The sequence below is a fragment of the Dermacentor silvarum genome, chromosome 4 (genome assembly GCF_013339745.2).
Source record: "Dermacentor silvarum isolate Dsil-2018 chromosome 4, BIME_Dsil_1.4, whole genome shotgun sequence".
NCBI classification, from domain to species: domain Eukaryota; kingdom Metazoa; phylum Arthropoda; class Arachnida; order Ixodida; family Ixodidae; genus Dermacentor; species Dermacentor silvarum.
In genome coordinates, this window is record NC_051157.2 from 143169729 (window position 1) to 143183873 (window position 14145).

Consider the following 14145-nt stretch of genomic DNA (forward strand, 5'->3'; position numbering starts at 1 on the left):
ATTGCTGACAGTACGTTTTAGTACTTCTCTTGTCGTAGAGCAAGGGGTGGTTCTTGATCGCGTCGATCAGCATTGCAGCCTACAGTTTTGGTGCCATGTTCAATGTTACGACCGGAAGTGTACATGCTAGTGTAGCTTCCGGTCGAGCAGAACGACTTTCCGCCACGTTTCCGCTTCGCCATGGCGAAAAAATCGGTTTTTCTGCCTGTTTTGCCGCCTAGGCGGGCGGATTTTTGCAAGATTTTGCCGCTTCCGCCAGCTTCGAGACCAAGTTCCTACGCGAACGCGGCATAACCGGCACCTGAAGGGAAGCGGCGGAAATGTATACCGGAAATTTCGACCACCTGGGGACTTTAACGTGCACCTAAATCTAAGTAAACGGGCCTCGAGCATTTTCGCCTTCACCTAAAATGCGGCTGCCGCATTTGTTGCTTCATTTGCTGCGCATTTGTTGTTTCAGAATGCGGCCGCCACATTCGCGCCCAACACCTCACAGAGTGTCAAGGCCTTGACAAACACCGTGACAGTTTTTTTCCATATGCAGACATGATTCGCTGTAAATTACCAACCCAAACGGAAGCGCCCAGGAATGAAAGTGTGAAAGTAGCACCGGTTTCTTGAAATACGTCAGCGCGAAGCGACGAGAGCAAAGGGTGGGTTAGTGGGGGGGGGGGGGGGTGCAAAAAATTTCGGGGGGGGTTTGAACCCCCCCAACCCCCCCCTTGGCTACGCCACTGCAACTTTTTACCGACAAAAGAAAAACAAGGAGGGTACCGAGGATACCGAATCTGAGCCCACGACTCCTGAAGCAAGAACACACCAGGCAAAAGACATATTGTTGTTTTTGCGAATCCAGGTCGAGGTGTAAGAGGAAGGCAAGCAAGAACAGTCATTGTTGCAAACCCACCACTCGTCTACGAAGGCTGAACGTGCACCTGGCATTCCATCAGCGTCTGCTCTAGCAGCGACAGAATCCACGCAGCCCCGTACTTCTTGCCATTTGTGCAACAGCAGCTGAATGTTACTGGCTACGCGTTCTCCACAAAGGACTGCCGTCAATGTCACTGGTTCTTTCAATGAAAAACACGGCACCGAACAGCAAGAAGCTTGGTAGCGAACATCGAAGCAAATAGGCCTAGAGTTGTCGCGGTGGTTGCTACAGCTGCCAGCAGATCTGCGTGCAAGAACGCCTGTTTGAGGCAGCGAGATAATCAAAATGGCGGCAGTGGTGGCTTCGATAACACTGTTTCAGGCCTGCGGTCATGGCAGAAAGTCCAGAAAATCGGATGGCAAAGGGCATTTGCGCCCGAAATTTCAGACGTTCTTATACGTTGGCTCTATGGGGTATGTGGCGGTGCCGCGAAGGCATCCAAATTATCGGGCATGTCTCAAAAATCAGGCATCCAGAAAATCGTATGTTGACTGTACAGCTTTCCATACAGTGATAGTGACAGCGATAGCTTTCACAGCCTTCCATACAGCGACAGCTTATGATACAGCCTTCCATTGAGTGATAGCTTTTGATACAGCCTTCCGCAAAGCAATGGCTTTCCAATGCTATGCAATACACCAGTGCATGTAGCAAAATTGCTGACCAGTGGTGCTTTTACCAACAGAAAGTGGTGCATTATGTTTGGGCCGCAACAAAAACGTCATATTTCAATCAGCAAAGGTTTCTGCAACATTATTTTTGCATCACTGGCCGCTTACAGTCAATGATAAAAGTGATGTTTCATTCCCGAAATGAGGATGACATGGTACTACTCTGTTAGACAACAAAAGTCACACTTCTCATTCAGTATCAGTGCTGTTCTTTGCATTTCATTTGTCCTGAATTGAAATATACAGTGCAGCTTCACAAATAGATGTCATTGCAAATGCCTTACTAGACATCATTGACAGACGATGCTCACGGACGGTGAGACTCTATAGTGCAGTTTCTGTCGGCCACATTGAACCCTCTTGAAGACCCCGGTAAGCATGTAGACCATACTTTTCAAAACACTGTTCTAACCAAACTGATGCAGTGGCCTGGTTGTGGTTGCGATAAGTGGGCCTTTTAGGACCTCAGAATGTGGGCAAATTAAAGAAAATATAATTAGGCCGTAAACGCTGGAGGATGATTGTCGAAGTGAAGCAATAGGCATCCCAATAGATATGCTGCTGGAGACACTTAATGGTTAGCTCTGTTGGTTAGTACTGTGAGGTGTGCAGATGTTGCTACATTGTATTGCCACCAGGCTCGGCCTAGATTGCAAATCGCATTAAAAAAAACCTTGCGAGGACTCATATTGTGGCCTGGTATCAATTTTGGCACACCAACTCACAGTCATTGACTACACTTTCTGTGGGATCAGTCCAGTTTACTTGGACAAATAGCTGTCCATGCAAAGTGGAGAGATGGCCCAGAGAAAGGTTCTTTGAAAGTGCATTAAACAATGGGCCACTGCCAGAAGTTGACGGCAAACTAATATCTCTACGAAGTTTTATGCTGAAATATTTTTCCAGTGCACCAACCTGAGCAAGAACTAATTAAAAACTATGACCTATAATAAATGTTTCATACTTTCATGAAGGACAGAACAAAACTAGTGTTTAGAGTACGTCAGCTAAAAAAATGTGTAAAACTAACCTTGTTTGACTTCAGTGGTGCCACCATTGTCCAGAGCACCTGGCGAGCCCGAAACTGTGGCCAAAACTGGCGTCTTGAAACCTTGCAGAAGTTCGGGTGAAACAAACGTCTCGTCTGGGTCGACGTGCTTCCTCTGCATCGAGAAAAGTGAGTCCTCCATGAAATGAGTGTCCACGTGAGTCTGCGACAATTCCTTTTTTGTGGATCTGCTGGAGGACCTAGTTGCAGGGACTGTCGTGCGGTTTATCGAGAGGAAGTACCTGCGAGACAGCACAGAACAAGAAATGTTGGTAGCCGTGAACTTTCCTTAAGGGGGGACGCGGCTTTCGCATCGCGAAAAATGGCTAAAAAATCGATTTTTTGAAAATCACATTTTCAGTTTCTGTAACTCTTATTCTATCTGATTCCGAAATATCATCACTGAAAACCAAGTAGAAGTGCTCTAAAAAAATTTTTATATCAGCCAAGGTGCCGAAAAATTGCGCGGAAATCGCGAAAAAACGGCGTTTTTCAAGCCACGATATCTCCGGAACGGCGCAGCCGAGCGCCGCCATCTTGGTCTCGTTGGAAAGCGCATTTCTCCGTCTTCAAATGTGCCGCTTCAGCTATCTCCTCCATACAGAAACAAGCACACAAAAAGCAAATGATTGAAGGTCGTGCCGGAGCCACCGATTGGCCGCGCCCGCCACGTGACTCCAGCGCGGTTCGCCATTGGTCCGGTGCTCGCTCCGTGATGGCGTCGTCTGCTCCGCTTGTTGCGGTCTCCTCGCGAGCTCCGGACAGTTTCCATAATCTCGACGAGTGTTAAAGCGGGCGCTACGCGGACATCGCAGTAGCGTGGCCGATTCCGCTTTTTGTGGACGTCTCAGACCCGCGGCTAAGCATTCCGAGCATCGGTGACGCGGACTTCGCGACCAAGCTTCGGGCACGGAATGCTCGGACACGCGGCTAAGCCTTTCGCGCGTAGGCGTCTCCGACTCGGCGATGAAGCACATCACGCGCGGACTTCTCGGATCCTTGCCTAAGCATTTCGCGCGTCGGCATCTCGGACTGTGTGACTAAGCTAATCGAGCATCGACTCGTCCAGCCCGCGGCTAGGCATTTCGCGCGTCGGCACATCGCTCATCGAGTGTCGACTCCTCGGACCCGCGGCTAGGCACTTCGCGCGTCGGCACCTCGAGCGTCGACTCCTCGAGCCCGCGGCTAGGCAATTCGCGTGTCGGCACATCGCTCATCGAGTGTCGACACCTCGAGCGTCTATTCCTCGGACCCGCGGCTAGGCATTTCGCGCGTCGGCACCTCGGACTGGGCGATTGAGCTTACCGAGCGTTTGGACCCGCGACCAGGCATTTCGCGCATCGGCACCTCGGACTGCGCGACTAAGCTCGTCGAGCGTCTATTCCGCGGACGTGCGACGAGGCATTTCGCACATCGGCACCTCGGACCCGCGACTTGGCACATCGCGCGCCGACTCTATTATCGTAATGCCACGATATCTCGTAACAATACCTATCATATCACCCCTTTAATTCATAAAGAGAACCTCATCATGAGCTCTATTCACTAGGCCACTTGGGCTGGCACAGACACCTGGCTGCAGAAGTGAGGCATGATACAAAAGTACAGGCTGGAAAGCACCTAGCAGCTGCATTGCTGCCTATCTCTCAGTGGCTCTCCTAACCTCCATAGCCATTGTCAATGGAAGATGATTCAGAAGCCTGCTGAGAGCCTTCATTCAGTAACATGGTCGATTCTACCAAAAGAAAACAATGCCTCACTGACTGCACTAGAGGCTGCTATCAATGAGGCAGTCTGCAGATACAACGCTAGAACTACTGTATATTTATGCCCACATAGTTCTTCACCTCACTTGGTTTGAAACCCAGGCACCATGCTCTTTGTAGAGCAGCAGTAAAGAATGCCATACAGACATGAAAAAGGCAGAACGAAGGCTCAGCAGACCAGAGGCCACATGTCCAAGAAGCCCCACGTCACAAAACGCATCAAAGATTAGAACTTTGGTGCGTTTTAGAGAACTGAAGAGAATGTGCAACTTTGAGAGCCGTTTTCTCAAAACTGTTTTTTCGCCTTTCTGCTCAGTTTCTGGAGCTGATTTCTTCGTTACCGTTTAGCCTATTTTGATTCTGTTTTTTTTGTCACATTCCTTGGACTACAGTGCAGGTCGAGACAGTCTTGCATTTTCATCTTGACTTTTTATAAATTTATGGCATGGCTATTCGTTCACCCCGAAAGTGTGCTTGGTGCGAAGGTAACTTGAAAAATGACTATCTAAAAAATTTGAGTTGCGAAAAAAAAAAAAGTAAGACTGTCACGACCTTCAGCACGCATTGAGCTATGCAGTAAATACTCAACGAGCCTTCCATCATGTTTTTTAAGCTCCCTAGGCCCTCCAGAAAGTTCAAGAGAGAAAAATTCTGCTCAATAAAATGTTCTCAAGGTATCACTCTGAAACTTTTATGGAAGTATCAGGGAGACATTCTAAACATTTGTGCCAATTTTCATCAAAATCCATGAAGAAATCAGGAAGTTGATATTCAAAGCCACGTCCCCCCTTAAAGGAATACTGACAAACATCCCCAAGGTTGTAGAAACCCTATCACAACCTTCCCACATGAAAAAGTATGACACTTAGGAAGAATAAAGGTTGACAAACACTTTTCAAAAATTTAATGTGATGCTATACCCTTCATTTTACACGAGGGTCAGTCCAGAAATAAGGTTCCCATAAATAGACAACATTGTTTATTCTCATAGCAATCTACATTGTTGTAAAGAAGACACTTTGCTCTATTTTTCGACATAATCACCATCTTTTGCTATGCATTTTTGTAGATGGTGCTCCAATTTCAGTATCCCAATGTCGTAAAACTACGCCGCCAACTCGTTGAGGAAGCGTTTCACCTCTTTTTAGACTTCATTGTCGCTCTGGAAGCATTGGCCACTCAAGTATTCCTTTAACTTGGGGAACAAGTGATAATCACTAGGTGCGAGGTCCGGACTGTACGGTGGGTGGAGCATAACAGTCCACCCAAAGTTTGTCACAAGGTCTTGGGTTTGATCGGAGACGTGAGGTCGCGCATTTTCATGAAGCAGCGTTACACCGGCTGTCAGTCGTCCTCACTGGCGGTTCAGGATAGCTCGCCTGAGTTTTCTTAGTGTTGCACAATAACTGTCTGAGTTGATTGTTGTCCCAGGTTCCATGAAATTGATCAGCAGTATCCCCTTAGAATCTCAACACACACTGGCCATGACTTTGCCAGCAGAAGGAGTTTGATTGAACTTCTTTGCGACTAGTGACACTGAGTGAGGCCATTGTTTGGACTTTGTTTCGTTTCGGGAGTGAAATGAGACACCCACGTTTCGTCTCCCGTAACAATGGAGTCCAGCAATCCTTCCTTCTTGACACTGTTGAAGAAACTGGCACGCACAGGCAAGGTGTTTCTCCTTGTGTTCTGCTGTCAACAGACTCGGTACCAATCAAGCACAACACTTATAATACCCCAATTTTTCAGTAAAAGCTCTTTCCACTGTACTGTAAGAACTCCCAGGAGTCCGAACAACAAGCTCACGGACGGTGATTCTCCTGTTTTGAAGCACTTCGCGTTGGACCATCTCGATAATCGCCTCCGATACTGACGGTCTTCCACTCCATTCTTGATCGTGGACGTCCTTCTGACCGGCACTAAACCCCCTGCACCACTTTCGGACGTGTTGAACAGACATACACTTGTTGCCATACACCTCTGTCAACTGACGATGAATATCTACGGGTGAAGTCCCTTTGGCGTCCAAAAAGCGAACTACGGAATGAATCTCGCACTTGGCGGGAGCAACAATGGGCACCTCCATCTCGCACGACTGCTGAGCCAGGACTGAGTGGCGCAGTGAAGGGCGACTGGGCGGAATCGAGAGTGGGGGAACAGCCGCGCACAGCGGAGTTGCCAGATTTCGACTAACACCTTCCCGTGCAGCTGGAGCTCTTTGGGAACCTTATTTCTGGATCCTTCCTCGTACATAGCAGGCAATGCTGCAGAAGCAACGCTAGTAGTGTGGCCATATATGTCTCTCTCTGCACGTTTCCTAGTGCACTTGTTTTTAATCTGCGATGCTTTCTATGGAATAGCTACTTCATATGACTACAACTCGTGGGCACAAGCTTATGGCAGATGAATTAATATTTGCACACATTTGTGCTTCCAGTATATGGCATACTTTGTTTTTGGTTGCGAGAGCAAGTGATGCGCTATGGTCGCTGGTCACAGAAGCATGTCACTCCAGTCGTTTGAAGGTAAACGAGTTCTGATTCCCAACGTCTTTCATATAATAAATATGTCATAATTTGCTATATAAAGGTATACGAGACAACTTCACATTGAATTGAATAGCATGTATTTATATATATTTTTTTTTTCATATGTGAAAGAAATTTTGGCTGTGGGTGCAAGCAGTGGCAGAAGTCTCCTAAACTTTCGTAGTGTTGCCTGCTATGTATGAAACTGAGTATAAAGTTGGTCTAGAAATGCCAAACGTGGCATCATCGACATTATCATGACGACGTGACACAGAGAAAAATTCACTGAAATTGTGTAGCAATAACATTGGGTATGATGATGCTGCTCATAAAAATTTCCCAAGCCTGCTGTATGCATTCACTGTGGCTGCATTCACGCGTGTAGGTCTCAGTGATCACAGAAAGTAAGGTAGTGTATCATGACATGATGACACATTCACCTCCCCAAGTTCTGAAACCTAACATGCTACATAGAAAGAAGTATATTATAGTAAATTGGTTATGATGCTCTGACACTTGCCAGTATTTTTTATATGGTTTAGATGGCTTGGACCTTCATTTGCTGCAAAAAATGGGACATGTAAGAAATGTCATGTCAATGCTACCTTAAAGACACATTAAGGCCCACTGCCACAAAGTTCCACTTTGGTTAAATAGTTTAGAAATGAGTAGCATATACAACTAATGCAATCTTGGCAAAGCCGCCGGTAATTGTATAAATTTCATTTTAGCAGCCTCTAACAGCACCTAAGCAGACGGTGTGTTAGCAGATATGACGTAAATCTGTGGATGTTGCCTCTGAAATATTTCAGCCCCCCACTAGCAGTGCGAAATCTCGGAGGTGACGCCAAGGAGTCCTGCTGGTTCTTAACGTTCTTCGTCATGCATCAGTTTCGCCAAGCAGTAATGTCGCTATTCTGTCAGTTTGGTACAAAAAAATGTCTATTTTTGTGAGCGCTTCACGGTGCATCTACTCGTATTTCAAATGTAAAATGTTGCCCTAAGGAGGCTCCTCTACATTTATCTTAAGCTATGCTTTTTACGCAGTCCAAAATTTAATTGCAGTGTGCCTTTAAAGGGGCCCTGAAGCCCTATTCTAACTACTCATACAATGGCTTCACTATTACAGCACGTCGTCTCATAAACCTCATGCCCCCCAAATTTTTAGAATCCTTCAAGTATAAGTTGAGTTATAACGAACCTTGATTTAATGACATAACGAACCTTGATTTAACAAAATTCTCAGTGTAACAAACTACAGTCGAACCTCGATATATCGAAGTTGTACTTGCAGCAAAAAACTTCGTCAAATCACAAATTTTGTTAATTCGAGGTTTTGAACTCTTAGCAGTAAAAACAACTTCGGAAAATCCCTGAGCATTCCTGGTGGGTAGTATCTTGTCAGTAAGCACATATAAACAAATCGCCAGAAGGTCCGGTCATAATAGCACAGTTTTGAGCGCCAGCGCGTGCAGCACAGATTTTGCCAAGAGCATTGCATTGACATGCTTCTCGGCGTCAGAGATTTGCGTATGTTGCATCACATGTCACCGTAAATCCTGGACGCCCTGGCTGGCAATGCTTAGTGCCCACAGCCATCATCAGATAGCACCCACAAATGAAAAACAAAAGTGTAAAAAGATACACATATTCGTCTTCAGCAACAACAAAAATGTCACAGTTATGCCAGAAAGGCTGAGCATTGATGATAGCAAAGTGACAACTACATGAAGTAAATGGTTTTTATCGGCATCACACGCTCAGGGAAACCTGAGCAGATCTCACTCGATGACCACAAACTCGCTGTCACAACGTGAGCGAACGCATCGCACCATGTCTCAGAAACTTGAGATTACATGACCGCCAACACTGGAAACACAGGAACACAATGCGCATCAAAGCACCATCCGTCTCGGCTCAGCCTTTGCACTTGCTGCAGCTTACCTCCGAGATACGATGCGTGGCCCGCGTGCTAGAAGGAGATATGCGCACTAGGGGGAGAGGGCAGATAGGCTCATGTGGTGATAACAGTGATAACATGAGTGGCGGTATAGTACTAAACGCAAAACCCTCTTTCTGTCATGTTCGGTGTAAAGTCTAACTGGAATAAGATCCTATCGCGCGCTGTCTGCTGTGGATGCTAGGGGGGAGGGGGTGCATATGCGGCCTGCACTCCCTGTATTGCAGGTCATCTACAGCTAGTGCAAGGCTTAGGTGGGCAAAGATGATTGATAGCGTGATAGTGGACGCAAAATCTTTGCTACATACCGCCAATGTAAAGATATCGTCGAACGGCATGAAACTATCTTCGGTCGCCGACTCTCAAATTCAACAAAAATATTTTCAAGCGAAGCTTGTATTGCCTGACTTGTGTCGTCGGTGTGGCTGTCGTCGTACGCGAAAAACCTCCTCACCCTCAGCTGGCGGCCGGAAACCCTCCTCACCCACAGCTAGCGTGCCAGAAACCCTCCGCTCCCGCAAGTGGCGCGCCGGATACACCACTCTCCCAGGCGATCACAAGCGCTCCCTCCCTCCGGAAAAGGTACGTTCGATCGCTCCGCACGTGCCATTTCTCGCCAGTTCAAGGCCAGCTGCGCTATGGGTAGGCCGCGTTTGGTCCGCTCCGCCGAAGAAGAGGCAGCCTTCAAAGAACGACAACGGGAGCAGGCCCGTGAACGTGCGCGAGCTCGCCGGGCGAATCCGCCGTTTCTCATCCACCAACAACCATGTCTCTTTAATTTGTCTCAAACGCTCAAAAAGCTAACCAACCCCTCCCCTAGGGTTGGACAAGCTTAGCATGCATGCCTGTTCACGGTAGGGGAGGGGTTTAAAGTTTTTTCTCTTAGTGAAATTCATTTTTTTATGATGGCATGGTAATTAGCAACTTTTAGGGCCCCTTCTGTGGCAAAAAAAATACGTCAGCAACTACATTTATTTGCATAAAAGATCCAATTTCGATATAACGAAGTAAAGTGTCGGTTTTAGACCGTTATATCGAGGTTTAAATAAATAATAAACTGCGAAGTTTATACATCTCAAAACTGCACAATGGGTTATGAGGGATGCTGTAGAGGACTTTAGATTAATTTTGACTACCTGAAGTTCTTCAACATGCTCCTGAATCTAAGTAGACATGCTTTTCGCATTTTGCCACAGCTGAAACCTAGCTGCCACGGCCGGGAATCGAACCTGCGACCTCACGCCGCAGCCACGGTGCCAGGCGCAAGAAGCTTTGATGACACAGTTCATAAAAGTATTCCTCCATCTTGAATGCACATTGTAACTCTGCTTGTATTCCAATGAAGCACAAGACAAAGCAAAGGGGCCCTGTGCAAGATGCATTAGAAAAATTAGCCTTCAACTAGTGTTTATGGACTGGCAAGACTGCAATAGTGTGTAATAGTGTGTGTAATAGGTTCCAAAGCTAACTGCAGACAAAGAGCTTGGAATTGCAGACAGGCTAATACTGACCGAGCGTTTCAAAACACCCGAGGAGCGACACAGATATAGAAAAGCCATGAAGTTTCACTTTGACAAGCGGAGGAACCTCCCAGCAGGCCTTGGCTAAAATCAGATGTGTCCGACCAGACAATACTGACTCATGTATTAATTAATGAAATTCTAGCATTTATTTGTGGCAGAACCAGGCTACGATTATGAAACACACCGTAGTGGGGATCTCCGGATTAAATATGACCACCTGGGGTTGTTTAAAATTCACCTAATGCGCAGTACACTGGCATTTTTGCATTTAGCCCCCATCAAAATGCGGCCACCACGGCCAGGATTTGATCTTGCAACCTCGTGCTTAGTAGCGCAATGCCAAAGCCACTAAGCATCAACGGCGGTAGACTCCCATATGCCGCACCTTGATTATACTAAATGTGTGACAATGCACTACTTCAAGCTTTTCTTGTGTTCTTTTTTTTTGGGGGGGGGGGGGGGGGGGTGGGGGGGAGAGGATGGCACTAATATTTTAAAAAAAAATTAAATTATGGGGTTTTACGTGCCAAAACCTCGTTTGTTCTCTGATCCACACCGCTCTCTTCCTGTCTCTTAACGTCAGTCCTAAGATTTTTCGTTCCATAGCTCTTTGTGCGGTCCTTAACTTGTTCTCGCGCTTCTTTGTTAACCTCCAAGTGTCTGCCCGTATGTTGCACCGGTAGAATGCAATGATTGTACACTTTTTGTTTCAACGACAGTGGTAAGCTCCCAGTCAGGATTTGGCAATGCCTGCCATATGCACTCCAACCCAATTTTATTCTTCTGTAAATTTCTTTCTCGTGATCAGGGTCCTCTGTGAGTAATTGACCTAGATAAACGTACTCCTTTACATACCTTAGAGGCTGACTGGCAATCATGAATTCTTGTTCCCTTGCCAGGCTGTTGAACTTTACCTTTGTCTTCTGCATATTAATCTTCAACCCCACTCTTACACTTTGTCGGTTAAGGCCCTCAGTCATTTGTTGTAATTCGTTCCCATTTTGCTGAATAGGACAATGTCATCTGCAACCGAAGGTTGCTGAGATATTCGCCGTTGATTCTTACTCCTAAGCCTTCCCAGTCTAAGAGCTTGAATACTTCTTCTTAACATGCAGTGAATAGCATTGGAGAGATTGTGTCTCCTTGCCTGACCCCTTTCTTGATAGGTAACTTTCTACTTTTCTAGTGGAGAACCAAGGTAGCTGTGGAATCCTTGTAGATGTTTGCTAAGATATTCACGTATGCCTCCTGTACTCCTTGATAACGCAATGCCTCTATGACTGCTGGTATCTCTACTGAATCAAATGCCTTTTCATAATCTATGAAGCCATATACAGAGGTTGATTGTACTCCGCAGATTTCTCGATTACCTGATTGATAACATGGATATGATCCATCGTAGACTATCCCTTCCTGAAGCCAGCCTGTTCTCTTGGTTGTCTGAAGTCAAGTGTTCCCCTGATTCTATTGGAAATTATCTTGGTGAATATTTTATATAATACTGAAAGCAAGCTAATGGGTCTGTAATTCTTCAATTCTTTAACGTCTCCCTTCTTATGGATATTAATTATAATGTTGGCGTTCCTCCAGCTCTCTGGTACACTTGAAGTTGCGAGGCATTGCGTATAAAGGGCCGCAAGCTTTTCAAGCATGATATCTCCTCCATCTTGATTAAATCTACTGTTATTCCATCTTCTCCAGCAGCTTTTCCCCTGGTCATGTCTTTCAAGGCCCTTCTAACTTCATCGCTAGTTATAGAAGAAGCCTCTGTATCCGGTTCATCACTATTTCGAATGAAAGTAGCTGGCTGTTTTGGGCACTGTACAGGTCAGTATAGAATTCTTCCGCGACTTTTACTATGTCATCGAAATTGCTGATGATATTACCATGCTTATCTTCAGTGCATACATCTTGCCTTGTCCTATGCCAAGCTTTCTTCTTACTGATTTAATGCTGCGTCCGTATTTTACGGCTTCCTCAATCTTTCCCACGTTATAATTTCGAATATCCCTTACTTTCTTCTTGTCGATCAGTTTTGACAGTTCAGCGAATTCTATCTGATCTCTTGAGTTGGACATTTTCATGTTTGGCCGTTTCTTTATTAGGTCCTTTGTTTCTTGGGAGAGCTTACCTACTGTTGCCTAGGTGCCTTACCGGGGATAGCTGATATTCTAGTTGACATTAAGCGGAAGAAATGGAGCTGGGCAGGCCATGTAATGCATAGGATGGATAACAGGTGGACCATTAGGGTTACAGAATGGATACCAAGAGAAGGGAAGCGCAGTCGAGGTCCGCAGAAAACCAGATGGGATGATGAAGTTAGGAAATTCGCAGGCGCAAGTTGGAGTACGCTAGTGCAAGACAGGGGTAATTGGAGATCGCTGGGAGAGGCCTTCGTCCTGCAGTGGGCAAAAATATAGGCTGATGATGATGATGACGTGCCAAAACCACGATCTGATTATGAGGCACGCCGTAGTGGGGGACTCCGGAAATTTGGACCACCTGGCGTTCTTTAACGTGCACCTAAATCTAAGTACAAGGGTGTTTTCGCATTTCGCCTCCATCGAAATGCGGCCGCCGTGGCCGGGATTCGATCTCGCAACCTCGTGCTCAGCAGCCCAACACCATAGCCACTGAGCAACCACGGTGGGTGGCACTAAGATTTCTATGGCTCCAAAACCTCCATGCTCCTGTGATCAGGTGACTGCCTTCTTTGTTTTAAGATACACCATGAAAGGTAATCTTTATGGCAGTACTCACAAGATCCAACAAACGTGACACTTAAGCACACTCACATGGAGCAACTGAAGCATGGCAGATACTTCCATGGCAGTGCGCAGCTTCTCAAAGGAACTACTACTTCAAAGGAGACAAGGTGGTTATCGGTGTACCCCTGTTCCAAGTGCAGCATAGTTGCTCTCCTAAAAAACCTTATAGTACATACTTTTTAAGAGAACAAGAGCAACCTAGTGTAAAGCACCAAGCTACAACTGTCTATGCCAAAAGTTACTGCACAATGCATTTTGGAGAATGGTAAACTGGGAATATTGATAATGGCTCATTACTTTCACAGTGCCTGCTAAGAGAACACAATGTCAGCATGACATGCACGTACACAAAACACATACGGGCAACAACGTGTTCTGAAACAGTTCACTGGGGCTCACCTGTCAGATAGCTTGGTCTGTTTTTTTCCGTTTTGCTCTGCTCGGAGGACGAACCATGGACACATCGGCAGCCTCGGTTGGCGATGCACGCCGCTTCCTCAACAGCGAAAGCTTGCTGCCACTCGGCTGCGCTGACTTGGGTTCCAAGTCATCGTCAGACACAGTCACTTCAGTGGCAGGTAGGCTAGAGGGGCCCGCCACTTTCCCCGCCTCACTCGTAACAGGGGGCCACAGTGCCCTTTGGTGCTGCAAACACATCAAGTAGACTGGGCGACTTGTTTCCATCATCCATCACACAGAGCATCTGGTGGCCCGGCACTTTGGACAGAGATCGTGCGGGAGTCGTGCCTGACACAACACTTGTTGGTGACACCACGTCATCGTCCCATGTCTCACAGGGCGGCGCAGGACGCGCAACCTTGTCCTGCTGGAGAAGACTCGGAGACCCCTCTGACTCGGCATCGGTGATGCCGTCTTCCTGTTCATCAATGACCACCAGCACGCTCGATTTACTGTCAGCTGCTTCAGCACTTGTCTTTTGTTTTTCCTTT

The 14145-nt window shown here is 46.5% G+C and overlaps 1 protein-coding gene across 1 annotated transcript in view; it reads right to left on the minus strand.

Moving 5' to 3' along the window:
* Window positions 1-13802, minus strand: part of LOC119450699 (DNA endonuclease RBBP8) — a 29858-nt gene extending 16056 nt beyond the window's left edge. The window contains exons 1-2 of the mRNA XM_037714225.2: window positions 13595-13802; window positions 2633-2892 (exon numbers count right to left, since the gene is read on the minus strand). Coding sequence (XP_037570153.1) covers window positions 2633-2892; window positions 13595-13659 — 325 coding nt within the window. The 5' untranslated portion in view covers window positions 13660-13802. The remainder of the gene's footprint in view (window positions 1-2632; window positions 2893-13594) is intronic.
* Between the last annotated feature and the right edge of the window lie 343 nt (window positions 13803-14145).